The 13,899-nt window shown below is 39.3% G+C and overlaps 1 protein-coding gene across 6 annotated transcripts; it reads right to left on the bottom strand.

Moving 5' to 3' along the window:
• Positions 1-37: 37 nt before the first annotated feature.
• On the bottom strand, positions 38-13,867 carry gmip (GEM interacting protein). 6 transcript variants are annotated; one of them, XM_008416056.3, is made up of 22 exons: positions 13,241-13,867; positions 11,840-11,930; positions 10,952-11,042; positions 10,668-10,707; positions 8,185-8,310; positions 6,608-6,672; positions 6,338-6,445; positions 6,154-6,234; positions 5,607-5,768; positions 5,148-5,285; positions 4,769-4,959; positions 4,549-4,640; positions 4,412-4,474; positions 4,221-4,304; positions 3,987-4,129; positions 3,699-3,875; positions 3,464-3,601; positions 3,129-3,328; positions 2,708-3,029; positions 2,207-2,309; positions 1,518-1,573; positions 1,316-1,406 (listed from the first exon to the last, which is right to left on the bottom strand). In XM_008416056.3, the coding sequence occupies exons 1-21, from the start codon at positions 13,281-13,283 to the stop codon at positions 1,563-1,565; spliced, it is 2,469 nt and encodes an 822-aa protein (XP_008414278.2). In that variant the 5' UTR covers positions 13,284-13,867; the 3' UTR covers positions 1,316-1,406; positions 1,518-1,562. The 6 variants fall into 6 exon arrangements, with proteins under 6 accessions (XP_008414274.2, XP_008414276.2, XP_008414277.2 ...); XM_008416052.3 differs by lacking the exon at positions 1,518-1,573 and having other exon boundaries at positions 38-1,406; XM_008416054.3 differs by lacking the exon at positions 1,518-1,573 and having other exon boundaries at positions 38-1,406; positions 4,549-4,634.
• Between the last annotated feature and the right edge of the window lie 32 nt (positions 13,868-13,899).

The following is a 13,899-nucleotide window of genomic DNA, read 5'->3' as shown; positions in this document are numbered from 1 at the left end:
AAAAATAAAAAATAAAAAAACAAATGAAACCACGGAATACAAATGGTAAAATGTTTTATTGCTCTTACTGTTATTTTTTTAAAAACATGGTTTTGTCCTGCACCGAACTATCGCCCTCTTGTGTCTAAAGAAGAAAGGTGCATTGATCATAAACCAAAACAGGGACAATAATAATAATTACAAATATGACACTATTGATAAAAGCTATGTTTAGTTACGTACATTATTACTCTGGAGACTAAAAAACTGAATAGAAAACAAATAGAAAACCAAACATTTACAATCTTCACATGACAAAACATGATGCTTTCGTGCTGATTTGTATTTTTTTAATTGCAAGCACCTGCATGTTACATTCAAATACTGAATACTTAAAATGAAAAAAAAAACAAAAAACAAAACAAAACAAATATGTTTCTGTACTTCCTGGTTGTTGCATTTTTCTGCTGAAAGGTTGACAGTTAAAGAAGAAGATTTAAAGGTACTGTCTCTGACTAAGCATCACCAATAATTTATTTCAGGCGAGTTTGTAATCATCAACTTTTCTAAAAGCTTAGCTTTTTTTTTTTTAACAATTCAAACATGCTAACGTAGGGGAAATCAAAGTGAATAAAATACAGTAGAAGATGATATAAAAAAAATACTACATGGATGTAGTCACTTTTTACTGTTTTAGTCACTGTTGTTTTTTTTTGTTGTCTTTTTTTACACACAGTGTAAAATAATCGCAGTTCTTCAGTGTATGTAAATTGTTATGTTGTCTAAAAATGTCACCTTCCCTCAAACAAAGAGCTGCTCCTCCTTCTCTGAGTGGCTGCGTCTCAGCTTCAAACTAGACAGGATCTTCTGGGCTGGCGAGGTCAGGCTGTGCTCAGCAGAGCTGGTCCTCGGACACGGATGGTGAATGCGGTTCTGTCCAGCACTGTTCAAATTTACATTGTGATCAGCTCGACTCCATCTTGTCGTGTCTTGAGTGGGCCTCTCTGTTGTACTGGATGATAATGCAGCTCCTGGTGATGTTACCGTGGAATCCACTCCCAGCATGTACTGCACAACCTCTCGGGGACTCAGTGGAACGTTGACCGTACCCTCTGCTGTAGTGGTGACCCGGTGGGGTTGCTGGATGATATCACAGTGGCCCTCTAAGTTTTGCAGAAATCTCTGCGATCCAGGGTCTGGAGAGGAGCTGCGGCTGTTGTTTGCACTACGATAATTTACCCTTTTGGGAGTCGCTGGCTGTTTCGTTGCACAGTCTGGGTTAGAGAATCGGGTTCCTACGTTTTGAAACCGGTGATGCTTCACAGGCTGTCTAGTAAAACGATAATGTGGTTGTGTGCCTGAATCCGAGGAAGATTTTTCTGCAGCTTTGCCTCGAGGATTGCTTGATGTTGCTTTCATAGCCAGGACTAGGGTGAGGAAAGAACATAAATGTGTAATTTGCAAAATTACGTCAGTCCTAGCAGAGGTTACTGGTTATTTATCTTGCATGTTTGTTAGACAAATTAAGAAAACCTTGCCTTGTCTGAACTATATTGTAGAAAGAATCACATTTATCTTATTTCTCAATTTGAAACTGAAAAAAAAAGAAATAAAAACATGTATGTTATTGATTTGAGATCTACAGCCTATGCAGCTGTATGCTCTTGGTCAGTTGTGACTTGAAATATAAGAGGTTATTGTAATTGAAACCAAACAAAGAAGCAAAGCAACAGAAAAGTAAGCAGCAAAGAATACCATGAGCTTCCTGTGCAGCAACAAAGACAAGTTCCCTTATTTTGCTGTTATTTTTAAAAGACACACAAATTATTTCTAATGTTAATCATTGGTAATCAATGATTACCAATGATTGAAATGTGATTATATATTAAACTGGTGGATTAATATAAATGATTAAGAAATGTAAATGTATATCTGCTTTAGTTTACCACTTATCATCAAAGGGAAGTGTGAGTCCTAAAAATAACTAGAGGAAATGAGCTGAAACAAGAAATGACAACAGAACTTGTGGCAGTCGACACCCACAGCATCAAGTGGCAATAAACCTACTCTTACTTTGCCGTCAATAGCAACGTGTTGGCTTGATACATGCATTTTGAGACCAACCTAATTAAAACATGCTGTCTACAGGCAACAGGAATCAACAAAAATGTATATCATTTCTGTATGTTTGTTCAGGTACATCTGCTTGAACCCCACATCTGCCTACCTGCGCTCTCACTGGCTTCAGGGCCGAGCTGGTCCACTGCCTCATTGGATGAAGACTTGTCAGATATATAACCCTCGCTCGAGTCTCTCTTGATAACTCGGCTCTGTTGGAATGATACAAGTTGAGGTGGATTTCTGGGAGCGTTTACTGGTCGCTTCTAATCCTACTCTACTTCAGTCTGGGATAGATGGGGTAGTGGGGCGATCGCTACGTTGGGTACAGTAATTTTGAGCTCTTGTTCTAAATGTTATTATTCTCCCTCTTCCATTAGTTTTTGAGTTATTTCTTTGATCCATTCACAGTAGTTATTTTTTAAGCAGTTGGAAACATTCAAGAACTAAAGGCTGACAGAACACACAAAGCAGAGCTTTAAGCAGAAATACAGCAGCTGAGCAGCTTTCTAATCTTAAAGAAATTAGCAAAAGGTTAATGTGCTAAGGCTAAGTAAAAGAAGTGCAAAGTGTATGCCATGGGACATACACTTAAGACCAAGGTACTTACCTCTAGGGACTGTGGACGCTCTTTGGAGGAAGTGTCAAGTTCCAAGTCTGCATCGACTCCATCCAGGGGACAGGAAGCTCTGGGTGGGGTTTCTGGGAGAGGCGCTGTGGGGGCTGGCGGAGGGGGGGTGTTCGTGCTCTGCTCCATGCCAAAAATCCTGTCGTGATGTGCAATGAGGAACTCCACAAGCATCGACTGGTAGCTCGTCTCCAGAAGGGCAATCATCGACATGTCCGTAGACACTAGAGGGCGCAATAACGTCGGTCCAAACACAATACCTAGATTGCTAGGTGACATCTTGTTGTCGTAGTTCTCTGAAACTCTGGGGAGGCAAAAACAATGACAAATGTAAGCACAGCTACACAGAAAAACAAAGGGACAAGAGTTAGGTTAAGTGAACCTAAAAGTGTGTCATGCTTACCTTTGCAGATGAGAAATAAGGTACTGCAAAGTTGAGTAGTAATGTGAAGGGAGCTTCTTCAGTAGCTTTTGTAGTTTGTGAATAATGTCCAGTATCTCGTTGGGCTCTGGTGAGGTTTCCTTTTCACTCAGATGCTGAATGGTCTTTCCCAACCCGATGAATTCATTGTACAGGTCAAAGGTTAACAGAGGCTCTGGAAGCTAGAAAGTATTGTAGTGCAATGATTTATTCAGAAGAGAGCAAGTTGCTGCTGACTATTAATGCTCTTTTAGACAACTCTGTTTTTAAAGCAAACAATAAATTATACATAATTTCATTAGAACTTCTAGAAGTACCTCCTTGAAGAAGTGCTTTAGGATAGATGTGATGTCATGTGGCGAGTGATCAGAGAGGTCAACCTGGTCCTTTTGTGTCTCAAATGTCTGGCAGAGCTTCTGAATACGAGGTTTGGATCCACTCACACGATACACCCCCTCAGAAACAACGGCAGACAGCAGTTATTAGACAACAGTTCGGATTCAAGAAGCTACACCTTCTAGGTCAACCTTTTTGAAGATGGTAAATTAATACCTGAATTGAAAGAGCACGACTTTCAATCTCATTTGTGCAGCATCGAACAACAAATGGCACCTCATCTGGCCTGTCTTGTAAAATCACAGAGAGGTCCACTCCAAATACGGTGCCCTTCTTCTGCTCACACTCTAGCTGACACACTTCCATGCACTTTCTGTGGAAAGCCAGCCCACACTGAGGTGTAGGAGGAGAACAAGTATTACTATTTTTATTTTACAGCACTTTCCTCTTTTGCCCATTTTAGTCTGTATCATTACAGTTTATCTCTCAAACATGACTTCATACCTCCTCACATTCAACCCCACTGACAACAATGTAGTTATCACACTGTTTGCATTTAGCCATCTTGCTCTTCATTTTTCTGAGCCGATGTGTCAGAGCAGCTCGAGAAAACATTCGTGTTTTCACAGACTGGCCATCAGCATAGTCTGTGAACATAGAAAGGAGACACATTTTGTGAGGTTTAACATCAACGCTTTAACATCAAATGATCTGAAAGTGTGAGGTGAGAAAACCGACCTGATTCTGACACCATGTCTGATACTTCCAGGTCGTCCGATGACACTGTCAAAGTAGATCCTGTTTTGGGCAGTCTTCTATGAGCTTAAACAAAAAGCAAAAAAAAAAAAAAACATGAAAAATGCAAAATGCAAAGTTTACATTTTTATGCAAGTTTTTAATTACAAGATCAAACGAGGGTCTGCTTTTACCAGGGCTTGAGAGGGATTCCAAACTGCCTCCAATACTCTCACTGTCACTGTGCCCCGTTCTCCCTAAAATGCATCAAAATGTAAGTTAAGAAGAAGAGTTTCAAAAATGGTCATGACATAATTTTTTGAGCCCTTACTGCCATCAGTGGATCGCTTATAAGGACTATCCTCTATTGTGGGTACCGAGTCCTGCAGAGGGCTGAGAATGTTGCTGGGTTTTCTTCTGTTGCTTTCAAATGAAAAAAAAAAAAGTCATTTGATGATGAGCAAAGTAGAAAAAGGAGCACAAATACATGTAAAACATTGTCTTTCTGCTGCAGTTCCACCACCACCAACAACAAAACTTTCAGTCTCTACCTTTTACCCTGAGGAGTGTAGTCTTGAAAGCTGAAGGTTTGGAGAGTTTGCTCAGGCCGTCGCCTGCTGAGGATGTAAAGCAGATAGGGTTCGCCAGGCTCCACATTCCTGCAAGTCAACTCAAGGTTTTGATACCCAAGAGGCACGGACTCTGTTTGCTGCCGCTGGTAGTAGAACATATTGACTGTGACCTGAGGCAAAGAGACGCTGTGAGGTTCAAGCAGGGATCTTGTCCACCATAATCACTGCTATAGTAATACTTTTTAGAAGAGTACATTGAGGCAAGATTAACAGTAAGATCTGCAATAATTTATTTACAGATTGTTTGGACACAAGCTGAAAGGAGAAAAAAAAAAGATATTTTTTTCTCTATACCAACCTCCTTGAGCAAATTGTCTCCCTGACAGATGAGCTTGCGGATGTGAGTAATGGTTCTTTCTTTGGACTTCACTAATTCATCTTGGGTTAACTTGGCGTCAGTCACACACTGTCTGTAGAGAAGTTCTGCCTCTAATACCTGGAAGAAACCCAAAATTAACATCAAAGCTCAAAAATCTGTTTCTTTTTTGTAAGAGCAAAACGCTGTACTGAAGTTAAATTTATGTAGATTTAACATAAATAAATTACAGCTTTTCTGTTCCCTCAAAAATATAAGAACTTCATGGAAAACTGAAGCAAACATTTATAAAAAAATATCTGAAACTACTTGCTACAAGCTTAATGACAGAGTAATTATTATAATATCTATCAAACCTTAACAAATAAACACATAACAAATAAGTGTTTTTTTTCAGAGAAATGTATTAAATTTGTGTTATTAAACTTTATGTTAACAAACTTTTGACTGCGCTTCATCCTTGGACTTCCTTCTCTTGTCGAGTGTTTTTACTCCAACTGTGTCATCCACCGCTTTCGCTGAGCTCGCCTTTGCCTTTTCCAGCTCATCACAGCGTTGGAAGTATTGATGCTTGGCCTTTTTGAGAGCCGTGACTGCATCACTCTGAAAACAAGAAACAGAGATGCACAGCAGAATAAGTAGAAGAAAAACATATTTAGAATTTATTTTTTAGCTACTGTCCTAGGAAGCAATGCACAATACAAGTTGAATTGTCACCTTCTGCTGGATTTACGAAAAAATATCCAAACATGCATGAGACACATTGGTGTGCACTCAGAATATAGGGATTACTGAACAGGATAACATAGAGAGACTCCACAAATATAAGACAGTTACCACTTTATTGTGCACAAATGTGCCTTGTAAAAATACCAACTAGGTCATATCCACCCACCTCTTTAGTAACAGTGTTTTGAGTTTGACTAAATGTGTGCGACGATAAGCAGAACGCCACCACAGCTATAAATATACAGTGCATTTCACTCACCATCTTCCTTTGCGCCCTTGCCCACTGATCTTTAAACTCTCTCCGCCACTTATCGATCTCAGTCCTCTTGTCAGCCAAAGCCTTTGTAACAAAAACAAAGTTCACATCAAACACTTTCTAAAATCTAAAGATGGTTCATTGAAACTCAGACTTTTTGTTACAGTTTACATGCTGGCATCTCTACCTGGTAACACCGGTTTTGCAGGATTTCTGAAGTCCTTCTAGAGGTCAAACTATTCTTTATATCTTGTTCCAAAGTCATGGTGTAGATATACTGTAGTGGCATCATTTCCTGCACAGTCAGAAAAAAAAATGTTAATATGGTTTTACTACAGCTGATAGGGTATGGTTAAAAGGTCAAACGACACAAGCTTAAATTTGAGGAACAGTATTAAATTGAAGAACATTATGGTCATAAAATGAACCTTGGTTTTATTAGTTAGCAAAGGCGTACCTGTTGCGTCACGCTGACTTTCGCTCCTTCTGCTGCCTTCATCACATTTTTTGCAAATTCTTGCTCTGTCAATGAAAATGGCCAGGTGATATTGACGAAATAAATATAATGCAGGAAAATAAAACTGCATCTTTTATAAAACAATAAAACTATGAAATAAAATGTTTACAATTAGCTAATAAAACCATGCATAGAAATTAAGGTTCTCGGTATGTTCTAATGATCTTATCTGAATTATTTCGGTGTTCAGGTCCAGGTCGTTACGGGAACGCCGCTGGTACCTGTACTGTTCATTATCCGTTCTCTCTAAGCTGTCTCTTTGCTGTCATGAATCAGTCCCAACATGGCAGCACCATTAGCAAACTTCATAAAGGTGTTTGTGGTATGAATGAGTGAGGGGTGAAGTGTGAACTCAGAGTTAAGGTAAGGAGTGAAAACACAATCTTGTGGCGCACCAGTGCTGAAGACTAGAGTATCTAAGATTTGATCACCCCGTTCTCAGCCTCTGTGATCAGTTTCTGAAGAACTCAAACACCCACGCACATAGTGAGATGCCCCCACCCAAGCTTTGCACTTTTAAAATAATTTATTTGAGAACATTGGGTTGAAGGACTTAATAAAACTCCACAGACAGTATACTTATATAAAGTGCTGTGAAGACTGCATAATCTGCTCGTCTATTAGTCTGACATGCAAGCCGTTGCTGCACATTGAGGGGACAGAAACCTTAGGAAACTACTAAGATCTCGTCACATAAAAAGTCAGTGGCCAACCAATGACTCAAAATGAAACCCATAACTTATACATATTACATAGTCATGTACAAGGCATTATTGTAATGCAATAACTAGCAATTCGTTCATGTTTTTGTCCCTATTAGTTTTATTTGTAACTAAGTCCTTATTTTAAAATACTATTACTGTTGGGAAACATCTCACAGTGTTACTACATACTGTGTAAGCAGTGGTTTTGGCTGAGCTCCACCCAGCATTACATGCAGTTGCACTAGACTGCCTCAGACAGCTTTTGTGGGCAACCCTGTTTTTTGATCACTTCCTCTAGACTTGTAATCTTTATATCCCTTTCTGGACACTGCACCTGTTCAGGCTGGTCTGAGGGTAATCAGTGTCTGTGTGTTCTGAATGAGCCCCCTCTTCTTGAGTACCCTCCTCTTACTTGCTAATCTTTAATCCTTTCTCTGTGTATGTTGTTCGACGGGGAGACGGCAAATGATCAGGCAGGCTCAGAAGGCACATTGTTGCAAAATGTGATCTTTTTTTCCCCCTGCTTAAATACCGCATGTGCGACTATGTACGTATCACTTAGAGATCAAAGTTATACTTTACTTGTGAAACACAGAAATCCACCAAACAAGCGAAATGCACTAAACCTAAACCCAAAAAGCAACTGTCATTTTCCCAAACTACTTCCTGTTTGGTGTTTCGATTTGCATTTTGTAAACAACTGTTGCATTTCAGCCTTTTCTTACCTGTTAGATTTAAATACACCGCAGGACAGTGAAATCATTTGCATGTTACTCTGCTGCCTCCTTGTTTCAGGTTTTTTCATGAACTCACCCAGGCTGATTCTCTTCTCCATCCAGGCAAGGAGGTCCTTGGCATAGCGGCACCACATCTTGGCGTACTGCAGTGCCGTCTCCACGCCATCCTCACAGCGAAAGAGGGCCAAGTCTGCTTCCTGGGCTGTGAGGGAGTACATCAGCATCACTGTGGGGTCTGTACACTTGAGGATGAATCCAGAGATAACACTGGGTCCGCTGGGCTACACCCAAAAGCTTCTCCTTCCTGCAGGACCTGATCTACCAGCAGCCGCAGAGAAGCATCAATCTAGCCTACGGCATCAGCCCAAAGACTCCACTCCAAATCAGACAAGACTAAACTAATGAAAAACCAAACAAGGCTTTAAAAAGCAACACAAACCAAGTACAGGAATAATCGATTGCATCTGGAAAGACATTGCTGCTCCTCAGGATAAGTTGTCGCTTCCAGGTATTTTCAGCAGAATGTAAACATGCCAACGCAGTTCCTGTATCATATAGGTAGCTGGCCAAGAAAATAGGGATGTATGTCATAGGGGAGGGCTTACATCAACCACAGGCGAACAGCTCTAGCTAAATAACTTCCCTCCTCTCCTGTGTTCCTCTCTCTGCACAGCCCCTCCCCCTTACACCTGTTCACTGCTGGTCAGCCTTTGAGATCTGAGCCACTTGGTGAGAGCAGAACAACATGACAGAGCTGGTAGGCACTAAGAGACGCTATCATGTCTCAGCTCTACTGTGGTCTGGTTGAAAGGCTGTTTGTTTGCCAACCTCTGTGACTTCTTCCTCTCTGACTCATTTAGCCTCTGACTGGATGATGTATGTGTGACAATCACATGCTCTCCAAAAAGCTCTCCACCAAAACCGTCCAGTCAATCTCTTCCTTTTCTCTGCATTCAAACTCAGCACAATGAAAATAAAGCGTTGCGACTTTCTAGCTTAAAACCTGCAGTTCCTCCAACAACTTATCCCATTACAGCACTGCCGTTAAGCAAAAGTCCCCAGAGGGAGTGCCGTAACTTATCTCAGTAGTTCCTCACTCAGACATGTAGATTTCATTATCCTGTGTTTTGACGTGGACAACAAATCCAATTGTAGCATGCAAAAAAAAAAAAAAAAAATCCACCAGGGGGATTTTTTTCCCCCTGTCCTGTTCTCTAGCAGAGTCAAAAAGTAATCCAAAGTGAAGAAAAAAGTGTAGCCAGGTGATATGATAGAATTGACGATATTGAAATTCCTGTCAATTTTTGAGAATAGGAAATGCTTCTTTTAAGAAATCGGTCCATGTGTAATTCTGTGCTGCTAAATGACTACAGCCTCTGGCGCTTAGGTTGAGGATTATCCTGGTTAGTCCAGATTTCTGAGTGAAAGACCTTACAGTCGCACTGAGTAAGATTTACCTCCTGGAGTGTTGATTGAGCTTCTGGGATAAGACAGGGTGGGGGAGGAGCTGTTGAAGTAACAAGATTAAGTTTGACTTTTTTCTTTTTTGTCTCTGGGCAGTTAAGCCCAAAGTTACTCATACTCCAGGCAGATTTACATTTATATGTATCTGAAAAACATTAATTTATTTTCATTTGCACTTTAGTGGTAAAAAAAGCAAATAATATTTAGATTTTTCTTAATAATCAGTGGGTTTTCTTTTCTGGTATTACAGCAATCAAACTGCTGATCAGCTTTTTGACATTTTTTCATGAGTATGTTGAAGATTTATTTTGTTTTTATTTAGCTCCAAGTCATCCAAAGTACATTTGGAAGGCCTCTTTGCTATCACCCTAATCTTTAGCTCCTGTCACAGATTCTCTTAGATTCAAGTCAGGACTTTGTTGGGCCTATCCAACATGTTAAAACTTCACCCATGACAGAAGAAACATGTCGGTAAATCTGAATCTGTCAGATTAGAAATACGTTTGGATGCAACTGCAAATTACTTATGTCATCTACAAAATGCCTTATAATTTGAATAGTCTTCTGTCTGAAGACAAAATCTTTTCATTGGGTTTATTATGGAAGCATACAGGCACGGTCTCTATTTACTTAGTTTGTATTTCTTTCACTCAAACCACGTAACTCTGACAACTTGTCTTTATTCAGTCTAACTCTCCTTCTCGTGTGTAATAAATTTGGAGCATCTGTGCCTTGCTTAAATCCTCTCGCTTTATCCTAATCTTGTTACAACAGGTTAACTGTAACTTACAGCTAGGAGTAAGGATGTAACCAACACTAAAATAGAATATGTGTTGCTAGCAGCAGCTGAAGTTTCTCCTCAGAGACTGACAGAAATCAGTCAGATGATGGTGTATGTTAAGGTGACAAGGCAATTAAGCTAGTGACCTTTCACCCTGAAACCATGTCCTAATTGATGTTGTTGTACAGGAAACCTGCTCATCACAGTTTATAAAAGCCAGACCTGACGCTGACACACAGAACAGGGTCAGTTTGTTGTTCACTAGCCCTCTTTTCTTGTTTATTATCTGACTTGGCATTAGGAAGCCGTCATACCTCTTAGGCATCCGTCGCCTTCACCTGCCTCAGCACCAACCTGTGAAGTAAAAAAAACAACAACAAAACTTACACCAAAGAAGAAGGAGAAGCTTACTCTGTCAAAACACATCTACAGCCAGCAATGATGGCTCTGTGTTACATCGATCATAAAATAAAAACATATTAATGTTACCTAGTTAACAAAATCAGCAAATTTATTAACAGATCAAGAACTGAACCTTAACATCATATAATAGAGATTCACGGTTTTTTAGTTGTAGGGGGGAAAAAAAAAATCTTACATGTTCGTCATTTTGCTCTGTGATCTCTGCACCTTCTCCAGAGATGGATTCAGAGATGAATTGGCAGTCGCTGTCTATTAGCAGATCTTCTCTGAACACGGGAGAACAATGTCATTCAAAAGAATCAAATATGCAAATACCTCAAAACTGCAAGGCATATGAGCTGTGTTTAATTCAAAATGCAAGTAAAACTGCATACCTTACTCTCATTTTATGTATTCTTGTTATTTCATATTCCGAATTCTCATTTATACATTAGCTAGTGTTAGCATCTTTATCGGTCAAAGGAAATGTAGAGACATTCTTTTAAGAATGCTCAAACTCCTGTGCTTGGAGTTTGAGCACAGGTGTCAAACTCCAGGTGTGGAGGGCCACTGTCCTGCCAATTTTAGATGTGTCACTGATGTCACATAGCTGAATCAAATAATGAGGCTATTAGCTGGAGAAGTTATTGCACCGAAAAGCTAATTCAGTCATATGATTCATGTGTTCTGGACCAGTGGAAAGTCTAATAGTTGCAGCACAGACCTTGAAGCTTAGCGTTTGACATCCCTATACTAGAGGAACCAAATCCCAAGAAAAAAGAAAAACAAAAAACAATTTGAACAAAATGTAGACTTATTTCATGTGACTGAGGTCAAACTGTTGTGTTCCCAGCTGAACAGACGTTAAAAAGAAACTGGAGGAAGAGTTAAAAGGAAATAAACAATGTTAAAAAACAAAAATAAAACAACATAAGAAGGATTGAAACCAGGAATGGCTAACTAAAACGCTATACATGTAAATAAATATGGAAAAATATGTACATATTGAACACTCAATTTATTTCTATTAGATCTGTTTCTGTTAAACACAAATAGCCGGTTCAACGGTTAAATATCTACTTACGAGGAGATGAAGGAGAGATCAAGATTATCAAAATCCCTGAAGATCTCACTGTATCGCTTGGTTTCAGACTTATGAGGCACCTTCCTCAACTCTGAAATAGGAAATAAAAAACAACCTGTTGAAGATGTGATGAAACGGTTTTCTTTTTTATGTCACAGAAGATCAAACTAAATCTTTCTCAAGACATGTTTGCATGTCATAATGAACACAGAAGTTAGATCAAGTTAGATCAAAACGTCAAACATCTTGTAGTGTATAACCCATATAAACTCTTTTTCTTTATTTATCTACAGTTATAAATGTAGGACAGACTGTGTGAAGAATGGTCGACAAACACAAGGAATCCTACATGGAGACCAACATGCATATCAAGAATATTTACTGAATTAAAAAAAAGATCAAACTAAGATCCTCTTTTAGACCATCTGACAGCATTTCCTGGACATTTCAGAGAAAACCAGATCTTTCGGTCGAATGTGAGCTAGATATATGATGCAGATAAAAACTGTGCCATTTGTAAAACGAACGCTCAAACTTTTGTGCATATGCTATTCAACTGCTGTCTCATCTTCTTAGGTTTTGCCCCAACAAATTACAACAGATGCAGCAAATAAGTGAAAGAAATCTCCCTCCCTCTGAGGCGCCTCCATCTTGGTCAACCACATCCTGCTCACAATTTGTGTCACGTCCCATAATGCAATGAGTCCCTGTTTTTCACACCAGTAGCGTTTCATGGCAGAATGAGAACTGAGAGTAAGAAAGATATTTCAGCAAAGTTCAAAAATCAAACTGTCAAAAAAACCTGACCGAAACCAGCTTGTGTTTGTTGATTATGCGCAAGAATTTTTTATTTTTTTTTATAACGGCTTAGACAATTTTAGCATCATTACATCTGGGGTTATTTCTGAACTGAATTTTTTTATTTTTATTTCTGTAAATCTGCACACTGGTCCGCCAGTTTAAATCATTTTGGATTATAGTGAGAAGATACTGTTCTATTAAAATTGAAAGTTCAGCTGAAAAAAAAGGAGACAAAAGACCCTAACCCTGTCAAAAATGAAGGAAGAGTTCAGGAAGTTTACAAACCCTTCAATGACACGCAGGATGCCTCAAAGCACCACTAACACACTAGCAGGCACATTTAGGCCCACTGTGCATGCAACATGTGCATGCACCCACATGCAAACTCTGTCTCATTATGGCGCCATTGCATTGTCAGCAAACAAAACCAAATTTGCCAGTGCAAGGTAATTTACTACAGTGATGAATGTACTATAATGAAACAAATGGATTAAAAAAAATATGGGATTTAATAAAACCTTTTTTTTTTTTTTTAAACTGTAACATTCAAAAAGCAAGAGATCACTAACACACACATCTCCCCAAAGGTTGGATTCTCACCTGGAGTTTGAGAAGAATCCTTGTTCAACACTCCTTCTTCCATTTCTCCTCACTTTCCACGTACCAGCTAGACCCTAGATACACTCACACATCATTGCACCTGCATTCATTCAACTATATGTCACTTAGAAAAGGAAAAAAAAAAAGAGCCGTTGCAATGGCTGAAAAGTTGATCCAGACCTTGTATGCGCAGGAGTACAGTAGCAGAAAATGATCAGCGCACAGCTCTGACCTTGCTACCGTTAAATCTCTAAAAAGATCTTCCTCTGCTAGAGTGGAGGTTGGCTAATGTTTTCACCATGAGGGGAAGAGGAAGTGTATCTCTGTGTCACAGTAGGACCCACCCACATTATAACACCAAATATAGTGAGAAGGTGCCACTGTGTTAAGTTTGTGTTGTCTTATTTAGGATTGCTGACTTACAAAAGGCGTTTTTAAAAAGAAAATTAAAACAACATCATGTGGTGAAACATGTCATCTAGCACTGTATTTATTTATGTCCGTTGTACCTGGTGGAAAAATAAGTTGTGCGTAGTGAACCCAAGAAGAGCTAATGAGGTCATGGTTAAGAGGTAAAGCAGTTGTTGCATCTTGGATAAAAAAACGTTTAAATGTTGAATCTGTGCCACTTAAAATCTAAGACTTCATTGCCTGCATGG

The sequence above is a fragment of the Poecilia reticulata genome, chromosome 8 (assembly GCF_904066995.2).
Source record: "Poecilia reticulata chromosome 8, P_reticulata-male-v2, whole genome shotgun sequence".
Lineage (NCBI taxonomy): Eukaryota > Metazoa > Chordata > Actinopteri > Cyprinodontiformes > Poeciliidae > Poecilia > Poecilia reticulata.
The sequence above is the reverse complement of the archived record's forward strand: the minus strand, read 5'-3'. Positions and strand labels throughout refer to the sequence as shown.

What these genes read in the sequence shown, in the direction of transcription:
- gmip (XM_008416052.3), bottom strand. Translation starts at nt 13,283, where the DNA reads ATGGAAGAAGGAGTGTTGAACAAGGATTCTTCTCAAACTCCAG. An exon ending in CAGAGCAAAATGACGAACAT is followed by an intron (nt 10,708 to 10,951) that starts GTAAGATTTTTT and finishes TTTACTTCACAG; the next exon opens with GTTGGTGCTGAGGCAGGTGA. An exon ending in AAGTCAGCGTGACGCAACAG is followed by an intron (nt 6,446 to 6,607) that starts GTACGCCTTTGC and finishes CTGACTGTGCAG; the next exon opens with GAAATGATGCCACTACAGTA.